The sequence below is a fragment of the Rousettus aegyptiacus genome, unplaced genomic scaffold (genome assembly GCF_014176215.1).
Source record: "Rousettus aegyptiacus isolate mRouAeg1 unplaced genomic scaffold, mRouAeg1.p scaffold_m13_p_2, whole genome shotgun sequence".
Classification (NCBI taxonomy): Eukaryota; Metazoa; Chordata; class Mammalia; order Chiroptera; family Pteropodidae; genus Rousettus; species Rousettus aegyptiacus.
This window is the reverse complement of record NW_023416295.1, coordinates 52,357,877-52,372,275: the sequence shown is the minus strand read 5'-3', so window position 1 is coordinate 52,372,275 and position 14,399 is coordinate 52,357,877. Positions and strand designations below refer to the sequence as shown.

At 33.3% G+C, this 14,399-nt stretch overlaps 1 protein-coding gene across 5 annotated transcripts in view; it reads left to right on the top strand.

Moving 5' to 3' along the window:
* SCN2A (sodium voltage-gated channel alpha subunit 2) overlaps window positions 1-14,399 on the top strand; it is a 121,091-nt gene that overhangs the window by 40,196 nt on the left and 66,496 nt on the right. For 4 of the 5 annotated variants that reach the window (XM_036236909.1, XM_036236912.1, XM_036236913.1 and 1 more), the window contains exons 3-7: window positions 285-403; window positions 9,931-10,020; window positions 10,561-10,689; window positions 11,261-11,352; window positions 12,217-12,489. In XM_036236909.1, the coding sequence (XP_036092802.1) occupies window positions 285-403; window positions 9,931-10,020; window positions 10,561-10,689; window positions 11,261-11,352; window positions 12,217-12,489 (703 nt within the window). Of the gene's footprint in view, window positions 1-284; window positions 404-9,930; window positions 10,021-10,560; window positions 10,690-11,073; window positions 11,166-11,260; window positions 11,353-12,216; window positions 12,490-14,399 lie in introns of those variants that run through there. The other variant, XM_036236914.1, reaches the window with a different exon arrangement.

Below are 14,399 nucleotides of genomic sequence, written 5' to 3'. Positions count from 1 at the left end.
ATTATCAAAACCTCGTTTTTATGCTTTTTATGAATTACAAATAGTTTAAAAATGCTGATATCAAAACTTGATAAAGATGCTAAGAATTTCTATGGCATTGACTACGAATTTTCTTTATTTCCTTCTTTACATCCTCAAGTCACTTACCAAATTTAGGACAATTTATAGTCCTCAGAAAGAAAAAGCACCTATCACCATGTCATATGTTGGTAATTAGGATATTACTTACATTTTTTTATAAGGCTATCTAAATTTTGTTTTATATGTTGTGTTTTCTTTTTCAGACATTTATAGTATTGAATAAAGGGAAAGCAATCTCTCGATTCAGTGCCACCTCTGCCCTGTACATCTTAACTCCCTTCAACCCTATTAGAAAATTAGCTATTAAGATTTTGGTACATTCATATCCTTTTTTTCAAATAGTCATTTAACGTGATTTTGCTCCTTGACTGAATTATTGAGCTGGGAATTTAAAAATATGCATGTGGTTGGTTGCCAGTGTTACGTGCACTTTACTTTTTCTTTCCACTTACTCAACAGTTAGCGTCTTGCAAATAGGATCATAGGTAAGTGAACCACTTTTCTCCATCTTCTAAGTACTTCTCTTCTCCTTGGCTCGCTACTTACTTCTTCTTTTTAAACTTTACAATGTTATGTAATGGGTAAACTTTATTAGCTAATTTACTGCTTTACGTGTTGAAAATACAAAATTTTATTTCTTTTTGGTCTGAATTTTACTTTCTGTTTCCCATTTCAGCATTTGAAAGCTTTGGATTAGTAAATGTTTACAACGTGTGTCTGTGTACACACTAGCCTTTCAAATATTTCTCCATATTATTTTCCCGACAGAATTCCCATTGATTTTCTATTTTCCCTTTCTTCCTTCCTTCCTTCCTTCTTTCCTTCCTTCCCCTTCCTACCTCCTTTTTTTTTTTTTTTTTTGTCACTTGTTCCTAGGTTCCATCTAAGTCACAGGTCCTGATACAATTACCTCTCTCCCTCCAAAGGCTTAATGTCTGCCTTATTTTATTCTTCATTTTCCTTATTGAAGTAGCTACTCTTTGGAAGTGGGATTGATGGCACCTTGGTGGCTTATAATTTTACTTACTCTTGAAAGTTACATAGAGTAGTTGTGAATGATAAGTTTTATTACAAGCAAGGGACAGTGGTCTGTCTGGCTGACAGCCAGCCCTGGAAAAAAGAGGGAAGCAAAGGTTTGGAAGACGGGGGCTGTGCCAGGCAAGGGGCATTTACAGGAAGAACACAGAAGTCTTGCAATGAGGACCTATATGCTTTGGGAACCAGAGGGAAGGTTCCTGAAAGAGAAACTGAAATTTAAGCAAAGCCTCAGATAGGACAACTTTTAATGTTTCTTCTTTAGAATAGTCTTTGCCTGGATCCCACAACATGATTAGCCCAGAGCCTGGCTTTAAGGCTTGCAATATAAAAGCTCACTGCCCTTAGCAGGCCTAGAAAATATTGGAATTCAGGAGATGGAAATGAGCTTGGTACCATGGAACGTAGTTCATTTCTGAGTGGAGGGGCTGTAATTTGTGATCCCAGACTTGCCTAGAATTCAGTCTGGAATTCAGTCTCTTTCTAATCTCTAGTTTGTTCCCCTCCCCCTCCCCAGAAGTTTTACATAGACAGTAACATGTTTAAATTTGATATTTGTTTTGTGTTTTAAGATTTAATAATTTCTTCTGACTTATCTAAAGCAATGTGTTTTCTTACCTTTGTTTTTCAAGTAAGAGAGAGCTCAGTTGTACAGGGAGAAAAAATGTTTTCAAGTTAGCATTAGGAATGAAAACAGAGCTGAGATTTAGATTTGGATCTCCTGAATTATAAATTATGGTTTATTATTATATTTCAAGTATTTAGAATCTGTACACTGAATAAATCTTTCCATAAATTATTTATTATATTTTAAAATAATTGTATGCCCATCATGTAAACATTATTTTTTACATGTAATTATGTGAAAACTCAGACTTAGTCCAACACTCGGTTCAGAGTAGACATGGGGAGAGTCCATGTTGAAAAAATAAGTGACTAATGAATCAGAGATTAAAGGATCATATGCAAAACAAGTGACAAAATGGAAGGTTTGAATCGGTCAGAAAAATCTATTTTGCCCTGAATCTGAACGATGAGATGGAATTAAGAAAGCCCACTATTAAAGAAAAACGTAGCTTCTTGTTTTAAAATTTTTGTGTAGTAGAGATCTTTAAAAATGTTGTGAAATCTCTCATCTCCACTCTGGAAAATACTAGGAGGTTAGAGAGCCCATGAATTTTTATTTGAGACCCTCTGGAAAGTGATAGTGGATGAGGGCAGTTTTCAAAGTTCTGATCAGAGAATCTGAGCATTAAGGACAAAGTTTACGGTGGGGCTCTCTAGGAATCAAGATACAACTTGAATTTGAAGGTTTGAACTTGCTTCCCAGAAGAAAGAAAGAAAACCTCCATGGGGCAAAGTTGTGAGGAGGCCTGCAGTGATGCAAGTTGAAATGTTGAGGCAGCCAAGTAGATCTATTAAGATTTACCAAACAATTGACTCTCCCAGAAGCTTACAAATGGCTTGTAGCCACAATTTGTTTCTGGAAATCTCTCTAGAGAAAGTAAATTTTTAAAAATATTAATTGCCAAATTAATATATGTATATTTCATATATCTCACCTAAGAGTAGAAATATAAGGGAAAAAAAAAGGCAGACGGACCAATAGTCTAAAAGAGATAAATTCTTCAGTCTTTTGGTAATAGTCACACACTTCATTAGAGATTCTAGTAAACTTTGGTATGTATAATACTCTGCAGTTTCCAAGAGATTTTCCCAATAATTTTGTCTTTTATTTCTCACAATGCAAACCGTAGGTTCAAATCCTTGTTTTCTAACTTCAAGCATAGTGCCTTTTGCCATTAAGTTAAAAACGATTAGAGATAGTCACAGTGGACTTGAGCACAGTTAAGAGGTCACTGTGTATTTGTTATTACTAGTTAATAAACCAGAAAATGTCCATTCACAATAAAGAAATTGGCATTTTAAATCTGCACCAATACCTCTATCTCCAACAAAAATCCTGATTTGTTTCGCAAAGATCTGTTATCTTCATTAGAAGCTATTGAATATCAAATTAGCTTTGTTTCTTGATTTTGGCAGAGTAAGAAGTTATATTTATGCTTGCCATATTTTTGTCAGGGTATATTTTGAAAACTGAAAATGCTTTTGATGTGCCTAGTATCTTGTTTCATAGTTAAATAAAATATGGTTATACTTTTATATAGTAAACAAGTTGAAATTAATTTATATTCCTAAAATTCCCAGTTTCAAGTGTTTCATGTCAATTTTTATGATTATAACTTAATATATAGTCTTTTTTTATTTTGCTTTCATCGCTCATTCATCTGTTGATTTGCAAATATTTATCGAGTACCTACTATGTGGTAGATGTTCTTGTAGGCATTGGGATACAACATTGAACAAAACAAAGTCCCTGCTCCCATAGTTATGTGTATGCATGTATTTTTGAGGAGAATGATAATAAAAATAAATCAGATGTCAGCTAGTGATAAGTCCTATTAAGAAAAAAATAAAGTTGTGTAAAAAGAGAAGAGTGGCAAGATGCTGTTTTAGATCATACAGTCAAGGAAGTTCTCCCTGAAAAGATACCATTTGAACAAAGATATAAAAGAAGTGAGGGAGTGAGGCATGGAAATTTAGGGGGAAAGTAGGTGTAAGGGAAATAGCAAATATGAAGACAAAGTATGAAGGCAGAGGTGAAACCAGTGCATTTAAGAATCAGCAAGAGCCCACTGCACCTGCAGTAGAGTGGGAAAGGCAGGGCCTGGGAGAAGATAAGGTCTGTGAGAGTGGAGGTCAGGGGCTAAAGTTGTAGGCCATGGTGAGGATACCAAATTTACTCCAAATGAGATGGGGAGAGATGACTGAAGGGCTTTCAGCAGAAGACAATCATGAACTGACTCAGATTTTACAAAGATCACTCTGGCTGCTTCATGGATGATAGGCTGCATGGGGTTAGAGTGTGGCAGCAAAAAGGTAGATTGGGGGCCTACTGCCATTACGAAGAAAAGGGATGCTGGTGACTTGGACTATGAAAGAAACAATGAGGGTGGCAAAATGTCATCACAATTAGATGTATTTTGCAGAAGAGCTGACAGAATTTGCTCAGCAATTGGATGTAGAGCATGAGGGAATGAGCAAAGCTAAGGATGAGTCCAAGTATTTAGTCCGGTCAAGAAAGAAAAGTGTAGTTGCTATTGACTGAGCTTGGGATGGCCTTAGGTGCCACAATATGGTGGGTAAAATCCAGAGTTTGTATTTGAACATGTTATTTTTGCGATGCCTATTAGACATCAGTGGGAGACTTAAGGAGTTCAGGAAAGGGTTCTCCTGGAAATACAACGTTGAGAGAAATCAGTATACGATGATATTTAAAATCATGACAAAGACACTCCAAGTCACACAACTAATTCAGAATTACTCATCATTCACAAAGGAGAAGAAAATGAAAATCAGCTTTTGGTGTCAGAAAACCTGGTTCAAACTCCAGTTCTAAGATTTATGTATTAGCTATATGACCTTGAACTAAGTCACTCCAACTGATTTGAATCTCAGTTTCTCTACCTATGCAATTATAGTCATAATTTATACACCATTAATAATAAAATGTGTGAGAAGTTCCTAGTACCATGACTAGCACTTAGTAGATACTTGACAAATGGTAGCTCTGACAGTTAGTGTTGGTTGTAGTAGCTATAATTATAGCAGCAACTGCTGCAAAGTAAAACTTTCATATTGCTTAAGGAATTGCACAAAGAATTTTGTACAAATCACTACTCTCTCGCATCCTGACTTTGCAAACAAAATGTTTTATTGCACCAGTTTGGAGCTATAAGTGACTAAACACAATGTAGTCATTCTCAGCTTTCTTTCTTTCAGCTTTCTCACTTTGCGCTAGTTAATTGAGTTCCCAGGGCACATTTTACATCAGTGACAGAGCTGACACTTTATACCAGGTCTTCTGATTATTAGCCCAGTGCTCTTTGCTTTTTCCATCTAACAGAAGAAAACCAATTTCTAAACCCTCAGGTACAATGTACTAGGGGCGTTACCAATATCTTTATCTCTATGTATCTCAAAGGTTATTTTCAGTGGCTCCAATTTACTATTTCATTATGTAAGAAGTGAGATTTTTAGCTCATCCCAAAATTATATGTATCTATGTTGAAATTAAAAACATCGAGGTTTCCCATTAGAAGAACTACATAGATCTGTAGGAAAGGAGGGAGACCAACGTATAATTTTCACTTCCCCTGTTTTCAATGCGCAAACGTTATCACATATTATCATATAGGAGATTTTTTAATAACAGAATGATGAGTTAACAGTGTATATGTGACATTTAGTCAATATTTCTGCTGGCTCAGAAATATGTGCCAATGTGTAGAAAGAGACCTATCTTATTTTGCTTTGAATTCTCCATATTTTTGTTCCAAAAACCTCTAACAAAACTCTCTACCTTGAGTTTATATATATATTTTTAAGTTCAAAATTCCCTTGGAATGTCTCTGAATATTATGTCATTACAAAGTCTCTGAACAGAAGCACAGTCTTTCCCTTCCTGAAAAATGACAAATACCCTACATTTTATATTCAATATACAAATGATTAATATTAATAAATAATTGTATCCCCTAAGGAAAGTATTAGTACTATTATATGCATTTATATGACAGCTGAATGTCAGACTATTAAAGAACTTGGTGAAGCCCACGTGGTTAGTAAAGGATGCATGTGATCCACGATTTACTGTTTTAAAGCCCATGCTGCTTCATCCAACATACGAGAATGTATGGGATGGGCATGCCAGTACTCTACCTAGGTTCCATGGCAAAGGCTACATAAACCATTTTCAATGTGAACTTTAAGAAGTCTCTCCTCATATACACACAGAAAATATTTTAGATTTGCCAAGTGACAGGTCAATATCAAAAGATTAACACAATTTATTAAATTAATAGATTAAAAAGTTATTTTTTCCCTGATATTCTATAAAGTTAGTCTGCTTCTGTATTATTTTATATACCAAAGCTCTTGAGGAAATATTATTCTGGGATACATTGTTCTTTTGAAAAGTGTACTTTAGTTGATGTCTTGGCCTATGTATTTAGAAAATAATATAGGAATCATATATTTGGTTACTAGTTCTAGCCCCCTGAAATCTGCCTTGATGTAGAGTTTCTATACTTTTTCACTGTATGGTATCACCAATACAAAATCCATACTTACCTTTTATTTTCATATTTGTATATTTGTTATGATTATCTGAAACCCCATTATTTTAGTCACTCACCAGATTCCAAGAATTTTAAAAGTATGTGACTGAAAGAATAAATCCACAGTGATTTTTAAAAGTTAATAAATTTTAAAATTTTCTATTTAGAGATATCTATTAAAAGCGTAAAAACCCAACTCTAGTTATCTTGTATTTTGTTTTAAAGGCAAAATAGTTTTATTTGCTTTCCTTTTTGAGTGTTTGAGGATCTTTAACTTACATGTATTTTTTATTATTGAAGTGATAGTTATGCAATGTGGGAGTATAATGCTTTATTAATTGTGACTTACTGGACAATAATATTTCTTTCTATCACTTATGAACATTGAAATATATCTTTTACTTCATTGTATATAATTAAATTCCACCATTATAAATAGTAAACATTTTACTTATAAAACCATAGTTTAGACTATTATGTGACATAAATCTCATGAGGCTATTAAGTCATACCTTACATTTATCTTTTTTCTAAAAAAAAAAGGTATTGAAATTTGTGTACTCAATATATGTGAAGACAGATTTCATGCTGTATTTTTGTCCCATATCAATAACTACCTCATGAAAAATCATTAAAAAGGAAAAATATTCATTTAGTCAGAAATGAGTTGCAAATTGATTTCATTCAATAGTCAACTGACGCTGTGAAATGGCAAGGATGTAATGGTGAACAGTACAAACATGGTCTCTGCCCTCATGAAGATGACAGTCTAATAGAAAAGATCAATATGAAAAGTAATCATTGGAAAAATAATATAAGGTGCTATAAGAATATATAACTGGTATATGTAAACAGGTCAGGTACTATTGTGAATAAGTTTCTACTAGAAATAACTTTTAATCTGAGTACTAAGTAAGTATGAGTTGGCTGGGGTGAAGTAGAAAGCATTTCCAGGGAAAAGGGGTGGCATTTGCAAAGACTCTAATTTGAGAACAAACGTATTTCATTAGATGATCTAAAACAATTACAATAACATGGGACAGCGGAGAGTGCAATGAAGACTAAATAATACAAAACTAGAGAAGTAGACTGAAGTAGATGAAAAGACTTTTAATTCAGTTTTAGAACTCAAGGTGTTTCAAATTATTTGAAGCAGTATCAAATAGATACATAAGTGCAGATGTCATGTGGACAGTAGGGTGTGTGGAGTTCAGAAAAGAGGTCTAACTTAGACAGAAATATTTGAGACTCGCAGATACAAAAATGGTGCATGAAACTATGTTTGTTGATGAGTTCTGCTCTACCAAGATGAATATAGCAGGAGATTGGGGAAATGGCTGAGATATCCCAGGTCCTTCTTTTCAAAAAAGAATTACGTTTCAGAAGATACAGAAATTGTTGAAGAAATGGAGGATTGGGAAGTTATGAAGCAAGGGGGAAAGAACATAATGAAAGAGGAAGATTCATGTTTGTCAAATACTGCTGAGAGAACAAGTCAAATAAGAACTCGAAATTATCCTTTTCTTTTTAGTGACAAAACATGGAAAGTTTGTTGTCTTCAGAAAAAAAAAGGTAGTAGGTTGAGAATGTGATAAAATACTTGAGGAAAAGATAAACATCTCTTTCAAGAAGTTTGACTGTTAAATGGAAAAAGTTAGGGTTGTAAATAGTTAAAGGGCATTGTGGATTGCAGGAAAGTAGTCTCCTCCCCACCATCCCAAGATAGGACAGACCAAAGCAAGTTTATGTTGATAGGAAGAGGCCAAGAATGTGGGAGATGTTAAAGGTGAGAGAAGGAAGAGATAAGAGATTTACAAAGTATTCTAGAAAAGTAGAAGGTGTCCAGAACATAGGTGTAGGAATTGAATTCTTCCCCATTGAAACAGGAAGGAGGAAAGGATAGATTTCAATTCAGGGAGGCTTGTCAATTTGGGGATGAGAAGTAGTACAGCCAACTGATGTTATCTCTACTTTAAGTAAAGTAAGATAAAAGGTCATCATCGACTTCAGGAGGGAGGGAAGGAAAAAGAAGGTTAGAAGTCAGAGTAGAGTGGAGAATATTTGAAATTGTCTTTGCAGAGAGTAAGGGACAGAGCTAAGTGGAGAAATACAGGACTGTGTCGAGATCGGGAACCATGCATTCAAATGGTGTTGATCTGCCAGAGGGAGTTATTTCCTCCAGTAGGGCCTAGCAGGACAACAGATCACCTTTGTGATCCTCTAGTTTTTTATGCTAATAGCAAATCATCTTTAATTTTCTTATTTTTATTTTTTTTTAGCAATAAAGGAAAAATATGTTTCTTTTTTGAAATGGTGTTTTTCTGTGTTCTCTAGGTTGCAGTGCCCTCACGTGGCTGATCCACATTATTCACATATGATCATTTTCATGTGGATGCATTTGAACAGCTGAGAATTAAGCATGTGCCTTATATCGCTGCTAGTAAAAATGAAAAATCAGTTACTGCTTTGACTAAATCCCATTGTACATGCAAAGAAACTTTCTTTAGAGTTTAATGTGACATTAGCTACTCACTGTCCTGTTTTACTGCACTTAAAATCACGATGATATTTTGTTATGTGCAAGTAATGTGAAAATTTATAATAAAACTAGGGAGAAGGGTAATGAATAGCATCTATTCATTCTCTGAGATAATTATAATTGTATCTAAATTTACATTGATGAAGGGTGTTGTTTTGTGCAATTACAACGGAATCTTTCTGCTTTTTATTAAATATGAAAGAAACTCATTTCATTATCTGATTACCAAATATTTTCTTAGAAAATTTTGTCATTTTTCAATATAAAGAAAAATGAAGGGAATTGGCTATGTCTACAAAAGCAAAATGGGTTACAGTGAAACCAACTAGATATTTGTTATAAGCAGTATCCTCTATGATTCAGGAAGTTAAAAAAGCAATTTATTTAACATCTACTATGTATCAGGCACAGTAAGTGTAAGAGCTTTAACATATTTTAACTAATTTGATCCTCACAGAAATCCTGTAAGTAGTTTCTTTTTTAAAATACTTTCATAGTGAAGTGAAGCAAAACCAGGGAAATTAAGTAATTTGGCCATAATTACAAACCCAAGAAATGCCAGCACTAAACATCAACCATTTTCTCTTACTATTCAGAATTTTATCAGCAATTACAGTATATCATATACCCCGCTTAGAATCTTATTAAAGATATTCAACCAAGGCAACCCTTTGAATAGAGGTATAATGCATTTAATCAAGCACTTGAATTCGCTTGTTGAATTTTTTTTTTTAAATAAATTTCTCTTGCTGAATTTTTGTCAGGGTTTATATACATGATGAACTTGCAGTTCAGTTGTTGACCTGAGGCTGTCATTTAAAAAACTTAAACTGATAAATTATTTACTAATGAACTCCTTGCTTTCCCTTTCATCTTTTTAATTACTAAAAAGCACCTAAGTATCTTCTAAGTAGTTGATGACTTGGGCTGACATGGCCTAGAAATGGTGTTGTTGAATGACAGAAATGGAAATAATAAACTCGATAATAAAATTATAAGGGCATAAAAGTTCTAAATTTCATGGTGGTGAAAGGCATGGTGGTACTTGGAAGTGAGATTTTCCGTTGTTCTTTGTCTTCCTTGACGATATTCTACTTTATTCAATGTGCTCATTATGTGCACTATTCTTACCAACTGTGTATTTATGACCATGAGTAACCCTCCAGACTGGACAAAGAATGTGGAGTAAGTAGAAAATTTAAAATATCTTTCAATATTATCATCCCTCTTTATTTCAAATTGTGTATTTAATATCTCGAGACTTGATCAGTTTCTTTAACAAATCATACTAGCTACTCAAAACCAGACAAGATAGCTAATGATTCAAGTTCATTTCAACCACTAACTTCCTCCAGGATAAAGCTTACAGTGTCTCATTCAGTGGCTTGAATTATTGCAGTGGTGTTTGACTGCCAATATTTTTAGCCCTTTATCTTCCTTGTGAGTCTAACACTCTTTGGTAGATCATCAGTGATCATTAATCCAATGATAAAAATTATACCTTGTTTGCATATTTCTTTCTCATGGCTTTCACCTTTCACTTTTCATTAATATTTTGGATTAATACTTATTTGTTTACATCAGGCCAAAAGCTCTACATTGTATGGAGATAGATACAGAGCCATATGGAAGCCTCTAAATTTTATTTGCTGTTTAAGTCTCTTTTAAGATATGTACATATAAATTACTAGATCTTTAAATGTGGGCATGGCTGTTTTTTCTCAGGTACACTTTTACAGGAATTTATACTTTTGAATCACTTATAAAAATACTTGCAAGGGGCTTTTGTTTAGAAGATTTCACATTTCTACGGGATCCATGGAATTGGTTGGATTTCACAGTCATTACTTTTGCGTAAGTATCTTAATACATTTTCATCCTGGAAGAGTAAATCATTGGTGGGAGCCTACACTATGTTTCTCCTTGGTGACTTTCCTTGACAGATCAAGCATTTTATGTAGTTATCATAAGAATTTAGAATATTTTTCATCCACTTAAATGATGTACTTTGGAGAAATTAGGAACTATCATATAAATTATATGGCTTTGGTTTCAATTAGAGCTGTAAAGTAATAAAATAGTTTCCTAAGTAACAGATTATGACTGATGACAATGCCATTTTTCTCTTAATTTGGAAATCTGATGGCAACACTCATTGAAGTTGAAAAGGTCTTGATGAAAGACCAATGTAGACTTAGATTTCCCTAAATTCTGAATAACTCTGATTTAATTCTACAGGTATGTAACAGAATTTGTAAACCTAGGCAATGTTTCAGCTCTTCGAACTTTCAGAGTATTGAGAGCTTTGAAAACTATTTCTGTAATTCCAGGTAAGAAGAAACTGGTATAAGGTGGTAGGCCCCTTATATCTCCAACTGTTTCTTGTGTTTTGTCATTGTGTTTGTGTGTGAACTCCTTATTACAGATATGTGACAGAGTTTGTGGACCTGGGCAATGTCTCAGCGTTGAGAACATTCAGAGTTCTCCGAGCATTGAAAACAATTTCAGTCATTCCAGGTGAGAGCTAGGTTAAACACCGAGGCTGAGTTTAGCTGCTTTGGTGCTGCAATCACAGCTTTTGTGCATAAGCCTTATTGCTTGTCACCTATTGCAAATAAATATATAAAAAAGCAAGAATCGGTACATCGTATTTTGGATGGATTTGATTCTTTGCTTTTACTAGTTGCTTTCTTAAAAACTGTTCTAAATCAGCCTTTGAGTTTAACAAGTTTTTGCATGAGGCATTTGCAGTAACAGGCTACATACATGGTCTGCATCCTATAACATCAAGCTTTCTGCATAGAAGCTAAACTGAGGCAAAACTGACCATTTAGGTCAAAAACTGGTAATTTTCTTACCTGCAGATAAATGAAAGAGCAAGGAATAGCATGAGTGTTGCATGGGACTCAGTTTTCAGATGTCTTCCTTTTTTAACTCATACTCAAGCTTGCAGAATTTGCAAATATATTCCCTCATAATTCAGTGACTTAAAAGATTTCTTAGTACTCTATTCATATAGATTTTTCTAAAATCAGTAAGAGGTTAAGGAGTAAGACATCTGCAAATAAAAGCAAAATATTTACACAAGGTTGATGTTTAAGCATGAATAATAAAATCTTTTTTGTGCTCTAAGGAATGTTTGGAAATACACTTTGGTTCATTTCCATTCAGTTTTCTAATGAACATAGAGGTTCCGCTTTCATTCATTTTCACCAGCTAGCAGGCTTTTCATGAAAATGTTATTCAATCACACACATTAAAGTAATATTGTTGGCCGTCTGCATGACATCTTTATTTTCCAGGACAAGCTCATGATGTTTTTGTTGGTAAAGTAGCTGTTAAACAGTATATTTAAATTTCTTCCTCTGATTTTATTTGTAGGCCTGAAAACTATTGTGGGAGCCCTGATTCAGTCTGTGAAGAAGCTCTCAGATGTCATGATCCTGACTGTGTTCTGTCTAAGTGTGTTTGCACTAATAGGACTACAGCTTTTTATGGGCAACCTGCGGAATAAATGTTTGCAGTGGCCCCCAGATAATTCTTCCTTTGAAATAAACATTACTTCCTTCTTTAATAACTCTTTGGATGGCAACGGTACCACTTTCAATAGGACAATGAGCATGTTTAACTGGGATGACTATATTGAAGATAAAAGTAAGATATATTCTTTTAGCCATTAAGTTATTTAGTTCTTTAAATACGAAAAATACATATATGGACATTGTCTCAATTTTGATGTGAGCCAAAAAGACTTAGACCAATTTAAGATAGAATCAATACTTGTAATACAAAAATCAAATGATATCTTACTCCTTTTTCCTTAACTGTCAATCAACGTGATAAAAGTTACCATTTGAAAATGTTATCTTTTCCTAAAGCAGTGTTGAAAGCAATACCCTATTATGCTGTATAAACAAAATATAGATACTTATTTGGTAGGCACTGATCAGGAATTTTTAATCATTTTAAGTAATTCAATAGTTTGAACTATTCAGTATATTATGCTGAAATGTATTGTTAAGAAGACTAGGGAAAAATAATTTGGTTCTATTTGGTTAACTCAGTATATGTATTGAGTGCATATGATTGTATCTGGAAATAGAGAAATCATTCACCAAGATAAAATCTGAATTTGTGTACTCATCAATAAGTTAAGCAACCCCAATCCAGCCCTTCACTGTTGATCATGGGAAAGTATAAACTCAAAACCTACCTCCATAATATTCTTGTTCCAACTTATCCCTTTGGTATCAGTCATTGTTTTATATTTGTTTCTCAGTATAGTTGGATTTTATTTAAGGAATAGACATCAGAATAAACTTATGATGCCACATAGTTCAGTATAATTTCTTACTGCTGAAACCAGCCCTTCTGTTATTTGGATGTTCAAGTTCCTTCCTCTCCATGTACAATTACCTTGCCAACGTCCATTGATTCCTTGATTATCAGTACTCCACAAGGACACTCATTCTGAGATATCTTTCATGGTTTTTAGAACCATATAAATTATCCCTTCTCACATGATATTAATATTTTAAGAATTGGTATTCTTATGAAGATTTATAATGAGGAGATTAGGGTTCATTGTATAAATGAGTAAATAAAACAAATGATTCCATGATTTATGGGGTTTTCCATTTATTAATATTATAACGATAGCACAATGATAATCTTTGCACATAAATCTTTTCTCTATTTCTAATCGCTTCCTTTAGATGGATTTTTATTAATAGAATATTTTGGGGTCAAGAGTATGACCAGATTAAGACTATGGAAATAGAGAGTCAATTTGCTCTCCAGGGAGATCATACCACTCATTAATATTACCATATTTTAAAATCTTTTGATAGAAGGAAAAGTGTATCCTCTTCTTCCTAATTATTATTGCAGTAGAATTTTTTTAATCTTTGTTTTTAATAGTGACATTGGTTAACAAAATTCAGTAAATTTCAGGTATCCAATTCAACAGTAAGGCATATATATATATATATGTGTGTGTGTGTGTGTGTATATATTGCAAAGATGATCCCAAGAAACATACATATACATACACACACACACACACACACACACACACATATTGCATTGTGTGTTCACCACCCATAGGCAGTAAAATTTTAAAGATATGTTTATTGATATCATTAGTAAGTTATATATTTTATATAATGTGAATTATATATTCAACATTTTTAGCCATTATTCTGCCAGGTGATAGTATGTTTTAAGGAACTCATATGAACTTTTTAATTTATCAAGTATATAATATTTTGTATTTTTTGGCAAATATATTCTCCAGCTTGTTTTTCATCTTATTTTTTAGTTTTGATGCCTAAGTGATTTTGATTTTTAGGCAATCGAGTTATTGAATTCTTTTTATTTTTTATATAGTTTAGTTTGTAAATTTCTTTGATTTAAAGATAATAAAAATATTCACTGAGATATTCTACCTATAAAGTGGCCACCTATATATTATATATTTAAAAACTCTATACATATTTTATATAATATTGATGGATGTGTCTTTAAATCTTTCATCTTTAAAAGTATAGAATTATTTTTTGATA